A 26,653-nucleotide genomic window follows, 5' to 3' on the forward strand; every position below is an offset into this window, starting at 1 on the left:
TTTTAAGGTTGTTATAAATTGGCAGCATGCAGTAATAATTTCACCAGTCCTGCAGAACATCTTTGAAGGGTCGCTCTAAGGTGCACGATTCTGAGTTACATAGACAGCAGGTCAACAGGGGTGGGCTCTTCTCACATAACCCCAGATTTAGCATGTCACACTAGTTAGCACATGGAAAATAAAGCAAATTTTATTCATTTTCTTCTTCTTCTTTAAAAAAAAATACAAGTCATATTTTTAGACACACCTTTCGGTTCTTTACTACTATTTCCCACATAGTAATAATAGTTATGTCATCAAAAGATAGTAATAATAGTTATGTCATCAAAAGATAGTAATAATAGTTATGTCATCAAAACTAGATAGATAGATAGATAGATAGATAGATAGATAGATAGATAGATAGATAGATAGATAGATAGATAGATAGATAGATAGATAGATAGATAGATAGATAGATAGATAGATAGATAGATAGATAGAAAACATCAATTCATGTTTACCGGTTTCACAGATGGAGTACACTGTCTGAGTTAAGTGAGATTAATGACTAGTTATACTCTCTTCGGCACATAGGAAAAGGCAAGCAACAGCAGTGCAGATCCCCAATGTCTACTTTCCACCAGACACTATAGAAAGGTATTTTATCATAGTTATCATTTCCAGCTAACAGACATCCATACGTTTTTGGAGTAAAACGTTTTCTAAAAGCGTTCACACAGAGGTTTCCACTTTCATCTTCCACACTGATGTCAGATTGTGTGTATGATTTTTCAGGTAGGAAACACTGCCGCCGTGTGGTGAAACTTCAAATGAACAAAATGGAATGGAAATGGTGCTTCTGGGTCCCCGTATTATTCTCACTGGACTGTTGTTATGCTCATATTTAAAAAATAAATAAATTTATGAATATAAATGTATTTATATGGCTTGTTGTAACTAATAAATATATGAGTTTTATATTTGCAAAACTACCATATTCTTCCTGCATATTTAAAAAAAAAATACAAACCATAACATCAACAGTAGATTTTTTTTATTATTTAAGATATAAACATTAACAGAATGAAAGAGAAAAAAGTAAAGCACTTAGTTACTCGTCGAATAACATATCGAATATAACTCAATAAAAGAAGCAAAATTAGATACAAAATTACAAATACTGAAATATTACAATATTGCTTGTATAATGTGAGTTTTACTGATTTAAACTATAAGGTTAAAAAAAGTCTAAATTAAAAATAAATTAAAACTTTTTTGCATATTCATGGCGCAAAGCGGAAGTTTCGTTGTGATGTCACGTTTACGTATTCCACGTCACGGAAGTCGCAGACATGATCCATTTGCATCCTAAACCAAGCGGATAACTTGTGTTGTCGGTCTTGTAATGTTGTAATACTTTACAGGATATAGACTCAGGACTGCATTGGTCTAAAAGAGAGCCGAAAACTCTCGAAATCGGAGGCGCTGAGTTGCTGGGCGAGCCCGCCTGCCGTTTTGCAGGCTAGCTCGCTAGTTAAGTAACGTTAGCCTGCAGCCTTGACGACGAACTGAGTAACTAATCTCAAGACAGCCATCCAGGCAGCCTGTAGCTGCTAGTTATTTCATTTTACCGTCCTCTTGTATTCCGTAGCCATGGCAACTCGGCGACTAACCGATGCCTTCTTATTAATGCGGAACAATGCAATCCAAAACCGGCAGATTTTGGCTGAGCAAGTGAGTACATACGACCCCCGTCGTACTCTGAATACACGTAGCAATGCTGCGGTGAGTCTAACGTTCATTGTCTGAATTGAATGTTTTCGCGTGTGTGTGTTGGATTCTCAGCTAGCTAGACAACATCCCTAGCTAGTGATGTTTGTTGATGTCAGTTGTCCAACAAACCTCCACTTGTTTTGTTTTGCTGTGTGCGGAGCTGGCAGGTCTGTGCTAAACGGCTAGCTGATCACGAAACAGTTTTCATGCAGTCGCATTTTAATTTAACTCACTCGGGAATGACAATGGAGTCACTAAAAAGGTGATGGTCGTGCTAGTTTGCGGGCGTTTAGATCATCAGTGTATCTGCAGGGAACATCATGATGACAGTGACCCAACAATATATAACGTTACCTTAAATCACCACCTATATTTTCCGATCCATTGTATTTGGAACAATATTAAGCATTATATTATAAGGAGAAGTTCATTGGCTTTCATATTGTCATCGTAGCAAAAATAATTGATTAAAATATTAGCTGGGTAATATTTACCTCATAATAAGTCTTGTGTGTGTCACTTAAAATTGTAATGTCAAATTCAGTGTACACAAACGTTCAAAAATTTCATTTAAAAAAAATGTTTTTGAAAGAAAAAAAATCTTCTGTTCACCAAGGCTGCATTTACTTGATAAAAAGTGCAGTAATATTATAACAATGTAAAATAAAAATGTAAATGTATTCCTTTTGATCAATTTAAGACATCCTTGCTGAATAGAAGTATTCATTTCGTTTACAAAAGTCAGAAACTACTGACTAAACAAACATTTGAATGGTAGTTTGTTAATATTCCTGAAATTTGGAATGATATAACATAATTTTAATTAAACATAGCCTATAAAATACAGTTTATATAATACAAAGTTAAAATATTATTTTTTTATAATATCACAATTTGTGCATCTTTATATCACTTTATATGTCATACCTGCTGTTTATGCATTTAAATACATAATTCATAACTGTAATGGTGAGCTTTATTGCTACATTTTTAAAAGTTTTTAGTGAGACAATTTTTGATGCTCTACAGTATATAGACCTTATTCAGAGCAGCACCATCGACAGTATGAAAATGAGGCTGTGAGGGATAGACTTGCCGTGTTTCCAATGGCACCCGCTTTATAAAGCTCCTAGATTACTTAGAATTTTCCACAGCTTATTATGTCAGGATTTTTTGGGAAAGATATTTTGCCAGAGTTTCATGAGCAGAACATTCCACAAACACATTAAATAACAGTACAGCCAATCGAAGAGGTGCATGTCTGTCCCTCACAGCCTCGCTTTCATTCCCATTAAAAATCAAAGATGGTGCTGCTGTGAATAAGGTATGTACTTTGGTCAAGTTATGTTTTTACCGTTGTAAAAATGAGATTCCAGAGGTAGGCAGTATGTTTTGTCTTCCAATCTTCCATAGATATTTCCTACAGATTAGCTGTGTATCACATTTTTCTTTCTCTTTGATGCTGGTGGGCGGCCTGGTATCCAGCATGATTTTAAATAATCCTGTATCTTCTTCAAATCTTGGCCTGTAGTGGAGGACCAATGCCCTGCAGAGTTTAGCTCCAACCCTCATCTAACAAAACACACCTGAGCGCAAGCTAATCCAGGGGCCCATTTCAGAAAGGAGGTTAAGTGAAAACTCTGAGTATGTTAACCCTGAAATGAGGGAAACTCTGGGTTTTCCGTTTCAGAAAGGGGGGTATATCAAACCCGAGAAAGCAGAGTAAGTCAAGCCCATTTCTGAAAGAGAGGTAAATTATACTCAGAGTCAGTTACCATGGTAACTTACTCTGTGAACCTAACCTGGTCGGGAGCAGGTTTTCTTCAGTAAACTCAGAGTTTCTTGCGGTCTCCTCCCCTTTTTTAAAGAGGAAGTGCTGTTTAAACACCAACAATAAAATGTATTTACACATTCTTTAAGGAATATATATTGTTTGTCCATGTTTTAATTGACTAAATCTGTTTTGCAGCACTTTGCCAAAAAGTAAAAGGATTAAAACGTTTGCTAAACTTTTATTTGATTACCACCATTTTTTATAATATATTTCTATTAAATCATTAAAAAAATTGGAATAAAAAATATTTAATAGAACTCAATTGTTTTTCAAACATAATTTAATAAGTTATTAATGATACAAATAAGACGTTAATCTTATTCATAATCAATTATTGAAGTTAGTTGATTACATATGCTTTATTGAACAAATGTTTAATTTATTTAACTCATTTTCATTTTAACTGATGATAATAATAATAACCGTAATTTAATGATGCAGTTTATATATTTAATAATTGTTTAATACCATAAACCGTGATATTTTCTGAGACGGTGTAGTTAGATTAATGTAATACTTACTATCTCTAGAAAGTATTGGTCTACATATTACTAAATCCTATCAACCTCAACTACTTGATTAACACAAAGAGAAGAGACAAGAAACAGCACTTTTAATTCTTTCAAATTAACAATATACAATTGCATGAATTATTCTTGAATTGATCAAAGTGTGTAGAGGGAGAAGGTTACATAAAACATATAACTTTTAAAAATGTATGTTAAATGCACTATTGTTTTATACTGAATTGTTCTATAGTTTATGCAGTAGCTTTTTTAATGTAATTGCATCATATTTTATTTTAAATTACAGAAGAATTAAGAGTAACCCCCTTAATTAAATTACAATATTTAGATCACTTGTTAATTAATTACACCTAACACCTCTTTTTGTCTGGCGCTGTTGCCATGGTGACTCATAATATCTGCGCTCCATTGATAATGGCTTTTTATAGTTGTGGTGCACGCGCTTAACTCAGAGTCAGTCAACTCAGAGTTGATTGAACTAACTCATTTCAGCTGTTCTGAAACGGAAAACTCAGAGTTTCCCATCTCAGGGTAAGTCAACTCAGAGTTCAAGCTTTAACTCAGAGTTGGTTGAACCTCCTTATTGAAACGGGCCCCAGGTCTTCAGGATCACTAGAAAATCACATGTAGGGGAGTTTGATCAGGATTTGAGCAGTGCTCCGGGACTGGATTTGACAAACCCTGTTATAGGGTATTGATTGGGTCTTGACCGACAGATCTGTCAGTGCGATATTTGTATTTGTGAAGAGTGACGAAGTCACTAGCACGGACGTCATTCCAATCATATATCATGCCTGCTTGTGTTTTGTCTGGTGTAGTGGCTCCATTCCTTACTATCTGCTTGCATGTTGATTTGATTTTTTCCTGTTTGCACTTCTTGTGATCAAACTGAGCACTTCTTGCACTGTCTTGCAAAAATCCTTACTAAATCTTCTGCTGTGCATTCATTGTTCACTGTTGTCACATTGTCACTTGGGTTAAAAATAGGATTTATCTATTCCTAATATCAGCTTAATCATTTTACAAATTCAGTAACAAATTGAAAATGGGTTGATTTTGGCAAACCTACGATATCTAGTGAGTTTATGAATCAGTAGCACAATTATACTGTAGGATTGAGATGTTATTGGGCTGGAATGGACAAATCTTTTTTTTTTTCATGCTTTCAACTTTATAGCAACGTTATGCATTTGATATATATAATTCACATAGTATTTTTATATGTATTTCCGTATTCTACAATAGCATATAAGTAACAATTTGCATTTACTTTTTTTCTTTTTTTTCCTGATTTGTCCAGTTCTGTCCAAGTCCTGCTGTCAGTCTTTTTGATGCTGATCACTTCTTTTTGTCTTGGGCTCCTCTGTTCTCACTCCTCTTGTCCCTCCCCTTCTTTTCGGTCTCTCCTCTCATTGGATGGGACTTCGCCGGGCTCTTCCAATCACATTAGGAGTTTGACGAGGTAACCTTGATGTTTTAACCTAAGTTTATGGGTAGATCTGAATCAACATCCTATTTCTAATATCCGCCCCCTTGATTACGGTTGCTAGTTTAGACTAGCTTTTCAGAACTTCCTTTTGGGAAGAATTGATTAATTGTAATTTATCACCTTAAAAATATGGATCTACATGCTCATTTAAGAATGAATGCATTTGAAGGTATCCAAACACAAACAACTTGCGTAGACTTGCTTTAGAAAAAAATAAGAGCATGTCTGATAATAAAGGAACAATAGTAGGATTATGTTCAGTTACATTTTTAAGGTGGGGCTTAGTAAAGGGTCAGTTTTTGTGCTGAAGTTGAACACCATCATTTATATCCTTCACTCCTCATGGTTTTTGTTTATTAAATATTTTGCCTAATTTGATAATGCTTTCAGCTACCAATAATAATTAAAGAAAGATAATTAAAGACAAGTAAATGGTCATTAAAATAAAAAAATCATACTACAAAAAATAAATATAGTAGAACAAAGATACAAATGAAATAATCAGTGCTTTTCAGGTTTTGCAGGTAGATGAACAGTAGTTTCAGGTACAGAAATTGAATATAAAGTAATCAAATGTAAAACAACACTGCATGTAATCTTTATTGTACGAATTTAATAAAGGTTGATGCTTATAAAATGTACAAAAAAAGTTATTCAGTGAAGAGCAGTGAGTGATTTCTTTGTCTTTTGTAGTTTGATTAACTTTAAAAACACAAGACAGTAGCGGGAATATTAGGCTGATGTCACTTAAAGACAAATGCACTGATCAGATCCAATATAATGACGCACATGCGTTGTCTTTTTTCTACTGTTTACGTTCACTTAAGCCATAACTGTTTTCTAGGATACTCGCCAAGTGTGAATTTGTCCGTTTTAGCGCAAGGAGATGTGAAATTATTTTTTGCATGCTGTCTGTATCTGCAAACACAACATTTCTCTCACATAGCGCACTAGTTCTCTTTCGGGTCTTCTTGCGCATGAATCCGCCATGTTAGGCACCGAATTAATGACGGTGTCCCCGCTGTCGTGCAAGCAAGGTAACAAGGTAATAAGAGGATGACATCTAGCGGAGAAAACTAGCGATAAGAAGACTAACATCAATCAGATATTATGTTCAAAGTTTCATTAAAATAGATACTGCCAAAAAAATCAATTAGCCCTAAGTAAAAAATAAAGCAAATATTTTTTACAGGTTTACTGTATCTCAATGTATTGCACAGAAATTCTCAACAAAGAAATGTGATGTTTGCTGTCTTGTCTCTCTGTCTGTTAGTTGGCTGATGATCGTATGGCCCTGGTGTCAGGCATCAGTTTGGATCCAGAGGCTGCTATCGGTGTCACGAAGAGACTCCCGCCTAAATGGGTGGAGGGAGTGGATGAGGTAATTAGATGATTGTTTTAAGTGTGCTTAAAAAGAAAGGATGGGATCCATTGTTGATCAATGACATTAAAGGAATGTTCCAGTTTCAAAACAAGTTGAGCTCTACCGACGGCATCTGTGGAATGCTGTAAATCACTAGAGAAAATTATTTAGACCCATCCCTTAGTTTGGACAAACAAAAATATGTGACCAGTATGTTATAGCAGAAACATGCTGCTTGTATTATTAAACTACCATTTAAAATATTGGGTTCATTAAGATTTTACAAAAAATATCTTATTACTTTTATTCATAAAGGACATATTAAAATTATCAAAATTAACAGCAAAGACATTTAATGTTACAAAAGATTTATCAAAGAATCCTGAAAAAATATGTCACTGTTTCCACAAGAGTAGCAGCACAACTGTTCAGCTTTCAGCTTTGCTTCACAGGAATAAACTACATTTTAAATGTATATTCAAGTAGAAATGTTATTTGAAATGTTCACAATATTACCGTTTTTACTGTATTGTTGACCCTATGAATGCAGCCTTGATGAGCATAAGTGATTTCTTTCAAGAACATTAAAAAAAATTACCAACCCCAAATGGTAGTGTGTAATAATTCTTAGTGTATAAAAAAATAATAATAATAAGTTACAGACAGAACTACTGTTCTATACTGTTTTTTTATGCAAATGGATGTATCAGTTAAAATAATTTCGTTTTTTATCCTGAACCTAATGGATATTTGGCTTTCGTATACGTAGTCTTCTATCCATAGTCAACCAAGTATGACATTAAGATGTTAGTTCAGCTGGAATGTTAGGTTCATCTGTTTAAGAGACAGACAGTGAATTCCTTGTTCCCACAGTTGCAATATGAAATCACACGTATTCGTCAAAAGATGAAGGAACTGGCCAGTTTGCACGACAAACACATGAACCGTCCCACGCTGGATGACAGCAGTGAGGAGGAGCATGCCATCGAGATCACTACACAGGAAGTTACACAGGTTGGTATAAAAACACGCACATAAATCATGTTTTATTATGACATCTGTAAATAACTGAAGAGGTTAAAGTGGACACAGGAACACTCCAGCAATTGATCACTGCGCACATCATAAAACTGGACAATTTTCAGCATCTGCATGTGTGTGTGTAGATGTTTCACAGGTGCCAGCGGGCCGTGACGGGGCTGCAGACTCAGAGTCATCACTGTACAGAGCAAGAAAACAGACTGTTGACCAATGTGGTGTCTTCATTGGCCCAGAGCCTTCAAGAACTGTCAATCAACTTCAGACACACACAGTCAAGTTACCTAAAACGTAGGTGTATGCACACGGAAACACAAAATATTTGTTGGCAGAGTTGTACAGTGCGACATACACGTGCGATTGAAAAAAATGTACCTCAGAAGCACACATGTGATACAGTTTTGCATGTGTGTGAGACAGAGCAGCTTTTTTGTGTGAATTGTTTGTGTTTGAGGTTGATCTAGGGCTGCACAATTAACTGAAATAGAACCAAAACCGTGATTTGGCTTAGTGCAATTATGATATTGCAAAGTTTACACTACATCGTTTTTAACCAAAAATGGAGCACTTTTTATGCGTTTTGGCTGGTTATTTAGCCTGAAAAGGCAAACTTTTGAAAACGGGATTAAAATTGCAAGTTTTTCAACGTGAAATTGTTATCAGTATATTGGATACAGATACGATGCAAGCTACAAAAACGTGAATTTGCGAAAATAGTTACATCATGGTCATGCATCCATATAACGTATTCAGTCTATAGGTGTGTAATGTTTACAAATTGACATTGCCAACTACTGGCCTGGCAGCATAATACAATGTTCTTAGTCATTTTCATGGATCCGTGAGAACGGGAATTGTCATCTGTACGTGAAAAAAAACGCAAAGGAAAAACGTTTCAGTTTTTAGGACATCTTTGTTTTGTACCCTTACCCTTGTGTTCCTAGCTTCCATTCATCCTTAAAGAAGTAGTTCATTTTTAAAAAAAAAAGCTTTTGCTGATAATTTACTCACCCCCATGTCATCCAAGATGTCCATGTCTTTCTTTCTTCAGTTGAAAAGAAATTAAGGTTTTTGATGAAAACATTCCAAGATTTTCTCTATATAATGGACTTCATTGGGTACCAAATGGTTCAAGGTCCAAAAGACAGTTTCAGTGCTGCTTCAAATGGTTTAAACGACACCATACGATGAATAAGGGTCTTATCTAGTGAAAAGATTGGTCGTTTCAAAAATAAATAAAGAAGTTTAAGTTTTATAAGCTCAAATGCTCGCCTTGCTCTGTTCTTTGATGCGCATTCGTGACTCTCCTGTTCAAATCTTTTTTTTGAGTGCTTTCGTTCGTTGAATGAACCAAATGACTCAAAGATTTGTTCATTTTGAGGAGCGAGTTCGAACAGGAGAGTCACGAACGTGCGTCACAGAACAGAGCAAGGCGAACATTTGTGCTTATAAAACTTAAACTTTTTTATTTATTTTTGAAATGACAGATCGTTTCGCTTGATAAGACTCTTATTCATCGTCTGGTGTCGTTTAAAGCCCTTTGAAGCTGCACTGAAACTTTCATTTTGACCTTGAACTGTTTGGTACCCAATGAAGTCCATTATATGGAGAAAATCCTGGAATCTTAATTTCTTTTCGACTGAAGAAAGAATGACATGGACATCTTAGATGACATGGGGGTGAGTAAATTATCAGCAAAAGTTCTTTTTTTAAAGTGAACTACTCCTTTAAATTGATCTGAATACACAATGCTGACATTTTTCACTGTATGCTCAGTTCTTTGATTTGCTTTTGTTTTCAGGCATGAAAAACCGTGAAGAAAGATCCAAGCACTTTTTTGACTCTGGTCCTCTTGTGGAGGAAGATGAAGATATCGCATTATATGACAGAGTGAGAATGTTGTACAAATACTCTGCATATCCTTAATTCTTTCATCTCAAATTCCAAATATTTAAGTATTTAGACTACATACATGTTTACATATTGGGGACCTTATTGTAAGTAAGCCAATCAGTGTTTTACTAATTTTATCATTTTGATATCCATTTTAAACACCATAATTTATTCCAAAACTATTTAACACTTATAAAGTTTTAATGCCTAAAGTAAAGCTGTAAATTCTAAATCCCAGACTATTTGAGTAAATGCGGTATAGATTTATATTTTATATTGTCCATAATATGAAATTACATATAATCATTATTGACAATTAACGGTTGATATCTGTCTGTGTGTGACTAAGGGTCTTTCTCACTCTCTTAGGGATTTACAGATGACCAGCTAGTTCTGGTTCAGCAGAACACAGTGATAGTAGAAGAGCGAGAGAGAGAAATTCGACAGATCGTTCAATCCATCTCTGACCTTAATGAGATATTTAGAGATCTTGCTGGAATGGTTGTTGAACAGGTCAGTGTTCTTTTTGATGGAATAAAATATTAGAGCAGGTTCAGATTCTCTCTATAAATGCAGATTCTCGCTATAAATATATATATGTATAGTTACAGTATATACAGCTAGGGAGCTGATTGAGACATTAATTAGACCTCTGCATTAATGTCAATGTATATATTCAATTCAGGGCACAGTCCTCGACAGAATCGACTTCAATGTCGAGCAAGCTTGTGTCAAAACAGAAGAGGGGTTGCAGCAACTGCAAAAGGTGAGGGCCTTATCAAGCCTGATGATGTGTTAAGCAACATGTTAATTGCTTTCCTTTACTTTTTCAGTAACTTGTTGAGTAATATTAATGGACTTTGCAATATCCACATGACCGTTTATAAGTAATATCGCATAGTAGAGATAAAAAGCACACTAAACGTTTCTCTTTTCTTTTGTTAGGCTGAACAGTACCAGAAGAAAAACCGCAAGATGTTGGTCATTTTAATTCTCTTTGTCATAATTGTTATTCTAATACTTGTTCTGTTTGGGACAAAGTTTAGTTGAATCATTCCATGGCCTCTAGGAGGGATCTACCTGTATGTATGTATGAGAAAAAACGTGTGTGTGTGTGTGTGTGTGTGTGTGAGAGAGAGAGAGAGAGAGAGAGAGAGAGAGAGAAGGTCTGCATGCTGACTTTCAAGACCATTCCTGAGGGAGGATTAATTGTTGAACGGATGGAAAAGTACTACACAACAAAATGAAGCGTATTAGGACGCCCACTGCTGGTCACCGAGTGCAGTGTCAGGAGACAGTTCATGGGTTTAATTCTCCAGTGAGAGGCAGTGTTAGTACCCAGGTTCCTTTCAGTTGGAACCATCAGAGGGCCGGTTTTCTTCATTTGTCCCGCACAAGCACAGCACTAATGAGCATGGCTGCAAGATGGCAGCATGTTTGTCTCAACCGCCCTTGTCATCTAATTTAAAGCGTGAACAGGGAAAAGATAAGGTATCCTCCTTGAACATGATCATATGTGCTTGGGTGAGTCTTCAAAAGAACGTCCAGGTCATATTTCACCACAATAGAAAGCGATATGAAATTAAATACAGCATTTCCTAAATTTTTGGTTAATTTTTCATACCGGTACATAATTAATTCATCATTAATTTTTAAAGCAAAAATTAAAAAGGACAGTTGCAGTATTACAGTATTTTTACTGTAACAATTATAAAAATCTGAACAATAATGTAAAGGAAAGTTGAACAAATTCACAACACAAACTTGTAATTTGGGGAAAGAGTCCTACTTTCTTGGTTTCAGTGAGCATCTACAGTGAAACCATCTTACTGTGAAAGCTGCCTTTGAATCAGATCTTGCTCATGGGTTAGGATGTGTGTGTGTGTCTGTGTTTTTTTCGCAACTCAATCTTTTGTATGTTTGTGCGTGTGTGAGAGGAGATGCACTGACACTCAATCAACCATGGAGGAAGTTGAAGACCGAGGAATGAGGAACGCATAGTCGAAGCATGTTCTTTCTACAAAACTTTTAATTATGCATTTTTATTTCTATTTGGTGAAATGTATTGCATTGGGATTATGAGCGGTAATGAATGAACTGAATGTTACATTGTCCTTTATGAGTGTTCATAACAAAGCGCTATTTTCTCTGCTCACGTCGGCGGAGGTGCATCATGTACCATCATGTGTTCGTCTATGTTTTAATGGCAGTGTTGTTGTCATGATATCAGTATCATTTCAGTGAAAAGCAGGAGTGATTCCTCGAGATTTTTTGCTTCACTCTGTTCCTTGCCTTAAAAAGTGGACATCTTTGTGTGAGCACTAAACTTGGATGTTTTTTAAAAGCTTTGCTTGTCCACGTTTCATTGGTGTTGTCACAACCGTATCTTTCAGACTTAAGCTGAACTTTGACCTTCAGTCCCTGGCTGAAGCCCTGTCCGACTGACTTTACAACTACTGTCCCCTGTACAAGATGAAATTATTTATTTTAGATGAAAATACGTGTACAGAGTTTGAGTAATATTGTTGTCTGTTGGTAGCAATGTCTGGAACCTGGGCTGTTTTTTGTTATATTGTAATGATGATTTACTTTTTTCTGTCCTTTCGAAAATCAATTGTTGTTGGCTTTTGTAAAGGGTAGTTGCACCACTACTGTATGATGATGGGGTAAATGATTACGTTGACTAAGATCCACAGACAGTGTATTCTTGTGTTTTAGAAGGTAAAGAGAAAATATGTCTGTACATCCAAGGCTTAAATCCATTTCATGTGGTTTTCTCCATGGTTTTGGTGTGAAACCCAGTGTGAATATTATATTTTTCTGCCATTACGGTACTACTGTATGCTATTTGAACCTTATGTAAACATGTTTTTAATGAAATTAAAACAAATATATATATATAAAGACAAATGTTGTGTGTTATTTAATATATGTACCTAATAAATGAGCTATACACAATGAAGATGTACATTTTTGACCTTTTTTAAAAAAACTTGGTAAGACATTGTCTTGATTATCAGTTGTCACTCTACATCTCCCAATAATGGCTTATTGGGAGATGTAGAGTGACATGTAATATTTATATGCAGTTTTTTTGTAAGAAGTTGCTGTTCTTTTATAAAGTTCTCATTGTTTTACATGCTGAATTTCATCTTGTGCGTTGGCCGTAAATATCAGCAACTGCATCAAATTTCATATTTTTCACTTTAGTTGGTCGTAATTAAAATTTATAAGCCTATTGCTATGTCTTTAAATTATAAGTAACACTTTAAAATAAGGTTCCATTGTTGCACGTAAGTTACTACATTAGAAAATGAACTAACAATGAACAGTACTTGCATTTACTAATCTTATTTCATGTTCATTTTAACATTTATTATTCAAAAGTTGAATGTTACCATTATTGTGAATAACTATTTTTATTAACTAACTTTAACAAAGATTAATGAATGTTGTAAGGAATAGGCCTGCATAGCACACTGTTAAGTTCATTTTAGCTAATACATTAACGTTACTAATGTTAACAAAAGAGACCCAAGTGATAAAACATGGTTCTTTGACACAACTAATGTTAGTATAGTATTATCTTTGCAACTAATGTTAGTATAGTATTACGTTTAGCATTTTTATTAGCACTTTATTGTTCGCAAACCACTAACAAAATATGTAGATTTAAATAAATAAATAAATAAATAAATAAATACTAGCGCCCTCAGCACAAGGGCTCGCGAGACGAGCGGGAGGTTAAAGTGCATTTTCCTTCGGAAGAGAGACCGTCATTCTGCTGGAAGATGGCGAACGTTGTGCTCGAGTTCAAGGCTTCTGCCGGGGACTCAGAGCCGCAGAACCGCCCGGTCCTCATCGTCGGCCAGCTCGCCAATCTGCAACAGATTAACTGGACCCAGGTGAAAGGGAAACTGCAGCCAGTGGTCACAAAAGAGGTAGCTAACTTACATAACGTTTAATAAAAAGAAGCTCCGCTTGGAAACACAGAATGAGTTAGCTTACAGGCTAAAGTTCTGACTGGGCTGAAAGTGTTGTGTCACAGACCGCTTATCTGCATTTTACTAAGGGAGAGATAATTATAAAAAGATAATTAAAATAATTTTTAACGAATTAAGTTACTAATTCTTGACAGGCTCTTAATTTAACGAAATAATGACTCTTATTTTACAGTTCTGATTTTTTCCCAGTAACAAAAGGTACCATGGTATAACCATTGGCATTAGATGACATGTTTTTCTGGAGATATACAATAGTAATGACATTGAATTCTTTAAAATATAAAGACCACTGCAATATCATGGTATTTTGGACATACTATGGTATACTATTCAGGTACTTCCAGTATTTAATACCACTTACACCATGGTAATAGTAATACTGGTGTTTTTGACATGGTAGCATGGCAATATCTTTTTACTTTACTTTACTTTAGCATGTCCAGCTGTTATATAGATTAACATATTTTGGAATACATGTAAATACCAATGATTGATAATATAACCATTATAAAGATGCACTGATACGAACATTTTGGCTTATACCAATAACCAATAGTTATTTATATTTTAAAGCTGATAACCGATATATTTGTCAGTAAATGAAAATACAGTTTTTTAAATTATTATTATTGAGGGCCTGATTACAAAACCAAAAGTCTCAACATAAAAAGCCATGTCCCAAGCACACAATTATAATGCTCCCATTGTATTTTTTGTACTATAGACGTGCACTGCACATGTTGCACTTAACTGTATTTTCTTTTTCTTTTTTTTTAAGTGATTCCAATCATATTTCAAGCAATTCAAAACCATAATTACGAACAGTGTGCATCTGAAGTGTCTCAGCTGAAGGAAATAATCCATTAATCATCAGCTTTAATATATCGGGGCCGATAATGATAACATAAAATGGCCGTTATATGATGCATCACACATCAGCACTTCTGATATTATTATTGTCCTACAGCCCGTACTTTCTTACAATTTCAAGCACATCATGTTGTTTTGTAATGTTTGGTCAAATCTGTAAAGTGAACATTTATCATCATCATCATCATTAAGATTTCCTGACAAACCTGACACTCTTGTTTTGCAGCCTGTGCATGTGATCTATAATATGATACTATTTTTCTTCACACTGTAGATTAGGTTTTAGGTTCACAAGCAAATAATGTTGCATTGTACTGCCATTTCTTTGCCACACATTTTTGTTTATGTGTGCTGTATGTGTATTTGCATTCAGATATGGCAGGCAGCTTTGTCTTCTCTGAACCCCAACCCTACGGATAGTTGCCCGCTGTATTTGAGTCATGCCGCTGTGGCAGCTCTTCCTTCACGAGTCAGCCGTCACAACAGCCCATCATCAGCCCACTTCCTCACCCGTCTGGTCCGAACCTGTCTGCCTGCTGGCAATAACCGCTGCATTGTGGTCAGTCACATGTCACGCCATTATTCATATGCTTATTAACTCAAATTGTTCAAATAAACTAGGGAAATATTTCAGTCTTTCCCTTTTCTTTTGCTCATGATTTCCATGTGGTGTGAAGAATCTCTGTTTAGACCAATCTATAACAGTAATTCATATGAAATTACATTTTAAAAATTAAAATTGTAAACCTTAAAATCATAGCGTTTAAAAAGTGTAGACACAACACATTAAATGTTAGAATCAAGATCCAATTTGTAGTTACTTTCTTTTTTGATCAGTCTTATGCCACAAATACTACATTTGAGGAAAATATTTCCTCAAATGTCAGATTAGTTAAAATGGTCTGTTTATTATTGGCTTCTCAGATGGTGTGCGAGCGTTCTGAAGTGTTCGCATCAGCGTGTGCCATTTCCCGAGCTTTCCCGCTGTTCACCCGCCGCTCGGCATCTTCTCGCAGGACAGAGAAGAAGCGCGTCGCTGTGGAGTTTGTGTCTGTGGGTCAGGACAACGGACCACTGGAGGTCTCCACACTGGAGGTAAAGTGCCACAGATCATCAAGTTGGATACCTTACAATCAGCTCAAGCCACTGTTACTAGTTCATCAATGTTTATGCATCAGTCTGATATATCTGTATGAATGTGCAAGTGTCTGTTTCCAGTGCCTTGCCAATGCAGCGGATGGAGTTCGTCTGGCTGCTCGAATCGTGGACACTCCATGCAGCGAGATGAATACCGATGACTTCCTGGAGGCAAGCGTTTCTCCTCGATATCTGGATTTTTTCCTGTGAAACACTGCTTTTAATGTTATTTATATACTGTTACGGATTATATTAAAGGGATAGTTCACTTTGAAATTAATTTTTGATATGTTTTAGCTTACCAAGGGCATCCAAGATGTAGGTGTCTTTGTTTCCACAGTATTTCAATTTTGATATTTTTAGGTCAAACATATAATGGAGGTCTATGGTCACCACCTCAAAGAGCATGCACAGAAAAGTCCAAATTAATCATGATTAATTGACTCGTAAATGTAAATATATATTGATGGCCTGAGACATGAAACAAGCAGTTTGTGTGAGAAAACGAACATGATTTATATCGTTTTTAACAAAGCGCCCACGCCCGTGCCCTCAGATCACTTGGACGTGGCTGTGGTTACAAGAGGTAAAAACGATATGAATACTGTTCGTTTTCTCACACAAACCACTCGTTTCGTGTCTTAGGCCATCAGTGTGTACTTACATTTACGAGTCATGTACTTAAAATGTACTTACATTTACGAGCCAAATCTTGTTCAATTTGGTGACCATAGACCCGCATTATATGACTGACAGACAAGAACGGTTTGACCGAAAAATATCAAAATCAAAATTAATTTCAAAGTGAACTATTCCTTTAATATTTTGAATTGGTGTTTATTTTTTATATTTTCAGATTTCATTTAAATTTTAGGTTTATTTAGTTGGACTTTGTCATTTTTTTCGTGAAGCTTTACAATAAGCTTCCATTAGTTAATGCATTAACTGACATTAACAGTACATTTGTTACAATAGTAATCTTTTTAATATTAGTTAATAAAAAATACAATACTTATTATAGTTTTAGAAAATGCTGAAATTGACTTAAGATTAATAAATGGTTTGGAAATATATATTTCATTGATAGTTCATGTTAACTAATGTCGTTAAGAATATTTAGGAACTCGCGCGCCCTAAAATGAGTCTAAATGAGATGCGTAGAGAGTCCACACACTCCACCAAAGAAAAAGCCAATGCTGTACTATAGAAAAGGCAAACATTTCAGTCACATGTTACCTTTATCAGTGCTAAGCTTACAAGGTCACATCATGTGACCGAAAAGTTTGCCTTTTCTTTAGTACAGCATTTTTTTTTTCTTTGGTGGAGTCTTTTCTTATGTTGTTAACCTTATTGTAAAGCATTACTTTTTATTTGTAGTTAGTTGTACTTTTATTTCTCATTTTTAGTTAACAGTTACAACACTGAAATTGTTGAAATTGACTTTTCCACTCATGATATTTTATGCAATCTTCTGCAGGAAATCAAGGCAGTGGGGAATGGCTTAGGCATCACTCCAACTATAATTAGAGGAGAAGAACTGAAACAAAAAGGCTTCGGGGGTAATCATGAGTTCGTTCTTTAAAAAGTCAGCTGATTTTCTGACCTATGATGAAAAAGATGAGTCAAAGGCTATGTTACTTTAAAACTGCTGACTTCAGGCTTATTCCTCCAGATGAGGTTTTTGTGGCACATAAAGGAAAATTCTGTCTTTGTAAGCTTGAAAATGCAAGCGAGCATTACTCTGTGCATATGTTTATGTGTGCAAAATCCCTTTCTCTTTAGGCATCTATGGAGTTGGTAAAGCTGCCCAGCATCCTCCTGCATTGGCTGTTCTTAGCCACACCCCCTCAGGTGCCACACAGACCATTGCCTGGGTGGGCAAGGGCATTGTCTACGACACCGGGGGTCTCAGCATCAAGGGCAAAGTAAATACCACACCTCACCGTCAGCCTAGTGCACTAAAAGATGGGCAGACGCAATGTTTTTTTTTTTCTTAAAGGTGACGTAGTGTGTAATGTTTTGGGGGAGGTATTCATTATAAACCCATTAATTTCACACACAAAAAAAGTGGGAGTACGTCAGACCGAAGACTAAGAAAATGATCTTTAAACACCACACTATATCTGCAATTACACCTTTTAAGGTGATTGGTTTTTACAAAAAAATAAATAAATAAATGAATCTTTTTCCTAGACCACAATGCCAGGAATGAAGAGAGACTGTGGAGGAGCTGCAGCCATTTTAGGAGCTTTTAAAGCTACTGTTAAACAGGTATTGCAAAAGGATTTTGTTGATTTGGTATGCCGGTGAATACTAGTTGCATTAGTGTTTACATTACAAATGGAAATTGTAACCTGTTTACATCTGTATTTTAAATCGCATAATACCAGGTGTAACCTTAGCCCAGGTTTAAAACTGATGTTGTCTTCTGTTTTGTGTCAGGGTTTTAAGGACAACCTTCATGCCATCTTCTGCCTGGCTGAGAACTCAGTGGGACCTACAGCCACTCGACCAGATGATATACACACTCTGTACTCTGGAAAGTAAGTGTTGGCATGTCAACTACTGATGTATCACTGCTTGTGTCCTATCCAGCAACATTGGCTAAAACTAATGTTTCCATTGCCTCTCAGGACAGTGGAGATAAACAACACTGATGCTGAAGGGAGGCTGGTGCTCTCAGATGGTGTTGTATATGCAAGCAAAGATCTCTCCGCGGACATCATACTGGATATGGCAACGCTGACCGGCGCTCAGGTGTGTTCGTGCTGACATGTTAGTCTGTGAAGATCTGTCTTAAGCCTGAAAAGATATTAACTCCATATTAAATTTCAAAGCAGTCCTCTTCAATGAGATCTGCGAGGTTTGACTAAGAACAAGATCTTGTAAATTGATATAAAGTGTTTGAGACAAGATTATCAGATAACACAATGCTGTTTTATACCGCTTTATGGCTGTTGCACTTTGGATCTCAGCAACTGGTTATGACTTAACTTAATCTTGTGTGTTCATAATCATGTGATGGAACTTTTTTTTTTTTTTTTTAAGAGTTCACTCTGAATCACTTTGTCATGTGGTTTTGATATCCTCACTGGTGCGGACAACAATCCCTTTAAATATTATGATGATCAGTGTTGCTGATGATTATTTCATCAGCACACAGTATATAATTATGCTTTTAATTATTTTAGTGCATAATTAAAATCCAGAAAGTATGCATTAAATTGATCAAAAGGGACAGTAAGACTTTCTAATCATCAAAAAATTGTGAATTTTTTACAATAATAATAAATGGGTTTTTTTAGCTGCTAATTATCGTATCAGAATGAATTCTGAAGGATCATGTGACACTAGACTGGTTTAATGATGCTGAAAATTCAGCTTTGCATCATATAAATAACATTTTAAATTGTAATAATATTTTACAATATCTCTACTATCTTTGAACAAATAAATGCAGCCTTGGTGAACATAAGAGATTCTTAAAAAAAAAAATCTTGCAGGCCAAAAGCTTTGAGCTTTGTATTGCATTTTATATCAACATGCAATTTCTTTCTTATATGGAATTGCCACTTTTCTTTATCAATTTAATTCCCAGTCAAAAAAGTCAAGTCCCACACTACTCAAACATGCTGTTTTATGTATCCTTTAATATGTGCTGTTTCCTCCTGTAGGGAATCTCCACAGGGAAGTATCACGCTGCTGTGATGACCAACAGTGAGCAGTGGGAGGCGGCTTGTGTGAGAGCGGGCCGCAACAGCGGAGACCTGGCACATCCTCTGGTCTACTGTCCCGAGCTTCACTTCAGTGAATTCACCTCAGCTGTGGCTGACATGAAGAACTCTGTGGCGGTGAGGAAAAAAGGATGAGATGGGTTTGGAGTGATTTTGTGTACTTTGTATTTTTCTATATTTATATAATTGTGTTTCTGCCTGAACTATTAATTGTCAGTTCTCCGCAACCTAGGCCAAAATTAAATTTGAATTGTGATTTAATGTTTTTGCCTGAATTGACTTAAAGGGTTAGTTCACCCAAAAATGAAAATTAAGTCATTAATTACTCACCCCCATGCTGTACCAACCCCGTAAGACCTTCGTTCGTCTTCGGAACACAAATGAAGATATTTTTGATTAAATTTGAGAGCTGTATAACTACCACATTGGCTGCCTAAGGGACTGCCTCTTGACGGCCCAGAAAGTCAATGAAGAAAATGTTTAAATATCCCAAGTGACTACCGTGGCTCAACTATATGTTTATCAAGCGACGCGAATACTTTTTGTGCGAAAAAACAAACAAAAATAACGAGTTTATTCGACTATTTCTTTTCTTCCTTGTAGGCCAGAACGAGACTTCCTTAGATTTCCACAATGCATGCGCGAGAATTGCGATCTGCTTACACTACTTCAGTTCAGTTCTCACGCATGCATTGTGGAAATCTAAGGAAATCTCGTTTCTGGCCTACAAGGAAGAAAAGAAATAGTCGAATAAACTCGTTATTTTTGTTTGTTTTTTCGCACAAAAAGTATTCGCGTCGCTTGATAAACATATAGTTGAGCCACGGTAGTCACTTGGGATATTTAAACATTTTCTTCATTGACTTTTTGGGCCGTCAAGAGGCAGTCCCTTAGGAGCCAATGTGGTAGTTATACAGCTCTCAAATTTAATCAAAAATATCTTCATTTGTGTTCCGAAGACGAACGAAGGTCTTACGGGGTTGGTACAGCATGGGGGTGAGTAATTAATGACTTAATTTTCATTTTTGGGTGAACTAACCCTTTAAAGAGCGTTCTTTAACAGGACCGTGAGAATGCGCAGAGCTCCTGTGCTGGCCTCTTCATTGGCTCTCATCTGGGTTTTGATTGGCCAGGCATTTGGGTACATGTGGACATCGCTTCACCTGTTCATGCTGTGAGTGTATATACTGAGCGTAATTCGAAATTAAGCAAATAACTTCAAGAATTATTAATAACTCATCAATGTGGATTGTCAACAGGGAGAGCGAGCCACTGGTTTCGGAGTGGCCATGCTCTTGTCTCTGTTCGGCCAGGCATCTGAGGACCCCTTGCTCAACTCTGTGTCCCCGTTGGGGGCCGGCACAGTCGAACCTGGCTCCGAAGACCAAATGGGGAGGGATTGCAAGAGGAGGAGACTCATCTAAGATGAATTCAAGGGTTCTTAATCTTCAAAACAAAAAATTAATCACGCCTTGTACATGTTCTTTCACAAATATTACATCTATTAGACATACACACACACTCCTTGCCCTATACCATCCTGTACTGACCACCACAGATAACCTCCCTCAGTAAAGTTGACAGTACACAGTTATGAATTTAAATAAAAGTGCAACGTTGTCTCAATGTTTCGTAATGTAGTACACGTGAATCTCTTTACTTGCCATAGGGAATGTTGCAAGGATACTACAAATACTGTACCAAGGTCTTCAATGTCTTCTTTTTTCAATCAGAAACCGTTTAAAATGCAATAATTCGATTTTATTTTCAAACATAAATGTCACAATCATAATATCAGAGTATGTGATGCTTTTGTTTTACATTAAATGTGTGCTAATGGCCACATTCACTTTTGATGCCAATCTTGTTAGTATGCTAAATGAAGAATATGGAATGTGAATGATAAAATCTTTTTAGAGTAAATGGTTAAAAAAAGTCTGTTTGTGTTTGTTAATGCAATTATTCGAAGGTAACAATAATTACAGGTTGTGCAAAGGAGGATAACATCACAATTTATAACCACCAATTAAATTCTATTACATACTGAAACTTTTATTTGTAAGCATGCATACATACTAAATCTTCTGCTTATCCGGGGCCGGGTCACAGGGTCAGCAGTCTAAGCAGAGATGCCCAGACTTCCCTCTCCCCAGACACTGCATCCAGCTCTTCCGTGGGGACACCAAAGTGTTCCCAGGCCAACTGAGAGACATAATCCCTCCAGCATGTCCTAGGTCTTTCCCGGGGTCTCCTCCCGGTGGGACGTGCCCTGAACAACTTCCCAGGAAGGCCTCCAGGAGGCATCCGGAACAGATGCCCAAGCCACCTCAGCTCTTATAGGGAGGAGCAGCAGATCTACTCTGAGCTCACAAGTGATCGCCCAGCCACAATTCCCGTTCCCCCAGCCCCGAAACCTGAAGGATCTGGAGAAGGCCTGTATGGAGGAGTAGGCCATGGGAAGTCTATGGTGTCTGTACTTGCAATTGCAAACAAAGGTTTCTGTACCAAAATACCAAATATTAAAGGGTAACTAAACCCCTGGTCAGAGCCTGACTCCACCCACTGGCAATATTTGAAAATGCTGAAAAAGTGGGCTGACCCCAGCGGAGATAGAGGAGACGAAATAGATGCTAAAACACTCTATCCTGATTCTCTATCCTGATCCCATTTCCTGACTCCCTAAAGTGGTTTTGAAGACACAAGATGTTTTTTATACTGCCAAGGCAAGGGCGTAGCTCGCGTGGTGAGCTGAAACCTGGGTAGTACGTCACGAAGTGCTGAACATCCAATAGGAAAATTCAACTGCAGTAGCCACCGTTCAACCTGAAGAGGGCAGCACTAAGACGTTTTTACACCATATATTATATTGTAGAAATAGAACACTTTATAAACAAATGTCAAAAAAGTTATTCGAATCTATGACTGGTATTAATAAAGATCCATTCTTACAGTTCATTAACTAAAAAAAGTTGGTTAAGTGTTTAGTTACTCTTTAAGGTCTGCTTTTCTGATGATGTATCAATCACTTAAAAATCATACAATGTGATTTTCTGGATGTTTGTTTTAGATTCCGTCACTCATAGTTGAAGAGTACCTACGATAAAAATGACAGACTTCTACATGCTTTGTAAGTGGGAAAACCTGCAAAATCGGCAATGTATCAACACTTGTTCTCCCCACTGTATAGGTATGTGACTGAAATATGATATTTGTATTGACATTTTAAAGAATGTTCTGAAAAAAGATTGATATTTAAATGTTAAATAATATACACTACACTTTAAGCTACACAGGAGGACCACTCCTGATTATCAGGCTGTGTTTATGCTGATTGAGAATAATCAAGCTATTAAAAAAAGGCTCAATCAGTAGATTTTCTTTTTCTGTCTTGTGAACTGAACAGAATGCCATGGTCTGGGGGAGAATAAAAGTCAATAGATTCTTCCACGGGTTCAACTTTAACTGGCAGCTCTGCTTCAGATTTGATTTCAGCCTTCTGAGGAACATCTTCCATCTTCACAACGATGTTCTCGCGAATTGTGACCTGCATGGGTGGCAGAGAAATGATACTCTGAATGATGTCTTCTCGTGATGCGCCGGGCTTCATTGTGAGTACCGATCTGATGACATCGTCTTCAATGCTTGCCTCCACAACATTTCCCGTTTCTGGTTTAAGATCCAGGTGGCCACTGATCCTCATTATGATGGCAGAGGGTTTATAATGCGAATTGCATGAGACACAATACACAGTGGGGCTTGACGGCGTCATGTGTTGCATGTCCTTGAGTGTATGTAAACGAGGACAAATGAAGATATTTTTAAGGTTTACACCAACGATGTCACATTTAATTGTTTCTGTTGGCACTTGAACAGCATCTGCTGTACCTTGAGATGGGATGTTGACAATCTGTGTGTTTTTGGTTGATGAAAGGGATGTTTTGCCCTTGAACTTTACCACAGAGACGTTAGTGATGTTGTACCATTCTCCAACAGTAATGTTCTGCTCACACCAGACCGTTAGACTAATGAAGCCTGTAGTGTCTGCAACAGTGTACTCAGTTCTTGGAAGACATCGTCCATCCCATACAACACTGTTTCCCTTGCGCACCTCCTGGATAATCTTTGCATTGATGTTGACCTGTGCAATATGCAAAAAACATGCAGTGACATGACACTTTTTTTCACGGTCTGTAGTTATTAAAGAAATACATTAAAATTTCCATTTATAAAAAAATACTTAAACACACCTCTTCAGTTTTTTACATTTCTGAATGAAATTGATATGAATTTTTTTCATGGGTTAAAATAAAAAATATATAATAATAATCTAAGTATGAAAATTTATATCAAGGTGCATTACGTAACTGTACTACAGTTAAAAGGTGCAGCACGCACATCCAGAACCATAAAACTGGGTGCTGGGCATTGCAAAAGTAAACAATGAGTCTGCACACCAGTAAATGCTCCTTAGCAATTTTAATAGTTGCTCACCAAGTGTAACATTTCGGGCCCAAGCCAACTGATCATGAAAAATACTGGAAAAAACTTTAACATAATCTTTTATACTTGGTTTTTTTTCCCCAATAACCTTACTAGACTTGCAGGAAGCTATTTTGTTGTGATAAAACAAGAAATGATATCAAGAGAGTGGAGCCTTGTGAATGGATATAATACATAACCAAGAATATGTTTAATTGGTAAGATATTAATAATCATAAACTACTGTACCTACCTTCTTTGATTTTGTATCCAGGTTTAGGAGTTCAGATATGTTGTGTACACATTGTGGTATAGCAGACAAGCTGTTTTTAGATGTTTCCCCTCGTTCATCATGAACGAGGGACATTTTGGAGCTGTGTGTGTAAAACACGTTCCTTCTGCTGGACTCCACAGATGACTGTAATACGACATCATCTAGCATAACTTGACTCCTGTCAAAAGGTTATGATGTTTTAGATTGACATTTACAATAAGTCTGACTACAGAGGTTAAAGGAGTAGTTCACTTTAAAAAAAAAACGTTAAAGTTTTTTTTTTTTTAAAGTGAACTACTCCTTTAATGGAGAGTTGATACTGTATATATAAATGTTGCTTAATAAAACACCTCAGTGCATAGGCCTATGGTGGTTTGGCATTTTAGAAACATATGATTCCTCTATTTTTGTGAGCGAAGACTTACCGCGTGGTTTCAGCATTCTGGAAGTGGATGTGATCTTCCGGTCTGAAGGCCACAACTTTGCTAACTTCACCTTCATGTTGAAGAATAGCATTAAAATAGGGCTTCTTGTGGTCTTTTATAGGGCTTACTTCACAAAGGACACCCTTAATCTGATTCCTTAATTTTTTGGATGGACTTTGCTCTGCCATGTCTGATGGATAACAGCTGTTACTGTAGTCACTTTTAAAATGTAAAATAGCAACAGTTGACATTACAAACAGCAAATACTTAAAATATCTAAGCTGACCAGGCATGATTATATGCTACATAGCCTATCTACACACACACTCTTAAAAACACGTTCCAAAATAGGTTTTTCACAGCAATGCCACAGTGAACAGTTTTTAAAACATTTGAAAAATCTACCTTTTCTTTAGTCCTTACTAACGATTATTAATTGTTCCCTTTAAATTGTGTTTGTTATAGCCTACTCGTTACAGACACGCATGCAAACACACTGATAAAAACGGACTCAAAAACAACTCTTCTTTTGAAAGACAGAAAAATCTATACCCCACTTCTAAGATCAATGTTTTTGTAAACTGAAAACAACTGGTGAAAAAAATCTTAATACACTATTGACTAAGATATTTATGTAAAATTATAGCGGAGAATATGCTTACCTGTTCTCACTTGAAAAATGAACTCTGGACTTAGCACATCAGATGAAATGCAAACATGCTTTAATGTTATGTTTAAATAGGCTATATAACTAGAAGTAGCTACACCGCCCAAATAATTTTGAGTTCCATTCGACCGTAATGAAGTCCAATCCCACAGTCAGATGATTCCGATCCCACGCCCGAGAGAGAGAGAGAGAGAGAGAGAGAGAGAGAGAGAGAGAGAGAGAGAGAGAGAGAGAGAGAGAGAGAGAGAGACAGACAGACAGACAGACAGACACACACACCCACCACACACTCATACACATTGTTTTTCTAAATTCTTCACAGAATTTTTGAATGTTCATAAACTGTTCCATTTTGTTTATTTTACACTGTTAATTTGTACAATCAATTTAAAATGCTAAATGCTTAAAATGAGAGAGAGAACACGGTTTTATGGTATTTAGAAGCAAGAAAGCGTCTGACAAATATAAATTTCATTTCGAAGGGGAACATCGATAGTAGGCTATCACTTCACAGGAAGTAGCGAAAGTGAGAATCAGCGACCATGTTGTTATTGTTAACTGAAACTGAAACTGTTACACAATTGTTTTCATTCATTTAAATAAAGCTAATATAAAATTAAAATAAAGATAAAAAGTTAACAATTAACTAAAATAAAATAAGTTTAAGTATTAAAATTAGCCTACTAAAACTGAAATAAAAAAATAAAGTTAAGAGTAGTTCACTTAAAAAAAAACAACTTTTGCTGATAATGTACTCACCCCCATGTCATCCAAGATATCCATGTCATTCTTTCTTCAGTCGAAAAGAAATTAAGGTTTTTGATGAAAACATTACAGGATTTTTCTCCATATAATGGACTTCAATGGGAACCAAACGGTTAATGGTTCAAAAGACAGTTTCAGTGCAAACTGTTCAAAGGGCTTTAAACGATTACAGACGATAAATAAGGGTCTTATCAAACGAACCAATCGCTCATTTAAAAAAAAAAATAACAACGTTTAAATTTATAAGCTCAAATGACCACCTTTCAAAAACCTTAATTTCTGTTCGATTGAAGAAAGAATGACGGATATCGTGGATGACATGGGGGTGAGTAAATTATAAGCAAAAGTTTTTTTTTAAAGTGAACTACTCCTTTAAATAGGTTAGACAAATCGAAAAAT

At 36.2% G+C, this 26,653-nt stretch overlaps 3 protein-coding genes across 8 annotated transcripts; 2 read left to right on the forward strand and 1 right to left on the reverse strand.

The window, feature by feature from the left end:
• Nucleotides 1-1,365: 1,365 nt before the first annotated feature.
• On the forward strand, nucleotides 1,366-10,990 carry stx16 (syntaxin 16). 3 transcript variants are annotated; one of them, XM_039692862.2, is made up of 9 exons: nucleotides 1,366-1,767; nucleotides 5,567-5,578; nucleotides 6,879-6,986; nucleotides 7,842-7,982; nucleotides 8,135-8,297; nucleotides 9,808-9,896; nucleotides 10,269-10,412; nucleotides 10,585-10,665; nucleotides 10,845-10,990. In XM_039692862.2, exons 1-9 carry the CDS (start codon nucleotides 1,636-1,638, stop codon nucleotides 10,947-10,949), a joined length of 975 nt encoding a protein of 324 aa, XP_039548796.1. In that variant the 5' UTR covers nucleotides 1,366-1,635; the 3' UTR covers nucleotides 10,950-10,990. The 3 variants fall into 3 exon arrangements, with proteins under 3 accessions (XP_039548796.1, XP_039548799.1, XP_039548797.1); XM_039692865.2 differs by lacking the exon at nucleotides 5,567-5,578 and having other exon boundaries at nucleotides 1,425-1,716; XM_039692863.2 differs by lacking the exon at nucleotides 5,567-5,578 and having other exon boundaries at nucleotides 1,490-1,767.
• Nucleotides 10,991-13,662: 2,672 nt separating this feature from the next.
• Nucleotides 13,663-21,270, forward strand: npepl1 (aminopeptidase like 1). Its single transcript, XM_089134427.1, has 12 exons — nucleotides 13,663-13,840; nucleotides 15,147-15,332; nucleotides 15,698-15,868; nucleotides 15,992-16,081; nucleotides 17,388-17,469; nucleotides 17,693-17,835; nucleotides 18,104-18,181; nucleotides 18,353-18,453; nucleotides 18,544-18,667; nucleotides 19,585-19,761; nucleotides 20,708-20,818; nucleotides 20,904-21,270. The coding sequence occupies exons 1-12, from the start codon at nucleotides 13,691-13,693 to the stop codon at nucleotides 21,066-21,068; spliced, it is 1,578 nt and encodes a 525-aa protein (XP_088990553.1). The 5' UTR covers nucleotides 13,663-13,690; the 3' UTR covers nucleotides 21,069-21,270.
• Nucleotides 21,271-21,379: 109 nt separating this feature from the next.
• Nucleotides 21,380-25,792, reverse strand: LOC120494093 (uncharacterized). Of its 4 annotated transcripts, none has more exons than XM_089134430.1 (4): nucleotides 25,485-25,792; nucleotides 24,823-25,012; nucleotides 24,377-24,575; nucleotides 21,380-23,782 (listed from the first exon to the last, which is right to left on the reverse strand). In XM_089134430.1, the coding sequence occupies exons 2-4, from the start codon at nucleotides 25,008-25,010 to the stop codon at nucleotides 23,006-23,008; spliced, it is 1,164 nt and encodes a 387-aa protein (XP_088990556.1). In that variant the 5' UTR covers nucleotides 25,011-25,012; nucleotides 25,485-25,792; the 3' UTR covers nucleotides 21,380-23,005. The 4 variants fall into 4 exon arrangements, with proteins under 4 accessions (XP_088990556.1, XP_088990555.1, XP_088990557.1 ...); XM_089134429.1 differs by having other exon boundaries at nucleotides 24,823-25,041; XM_089134431.1 differs by having other exon boundaries at nucleotides 24,823-24,892; nucleotides 25,485-25,784.
• Nucleotides 25,793-26,653: the final 861 nt, after the last annotated feature.

Source organism: Pimephales promelas, chromosome 8 (assembly GCF_988280905.1).
Source record: "Pimephales promelas chromosome 8, fPimPro1.hap1.1, whole genome shotgun sequence".
In the NCBI taxonomy this organism is placed as follows: Eukaryota; Metazoa; Chordata; class Actinopteri; order Cypriniformes; family Leuciscidae; genus Pimephales; species Pimephales promelas.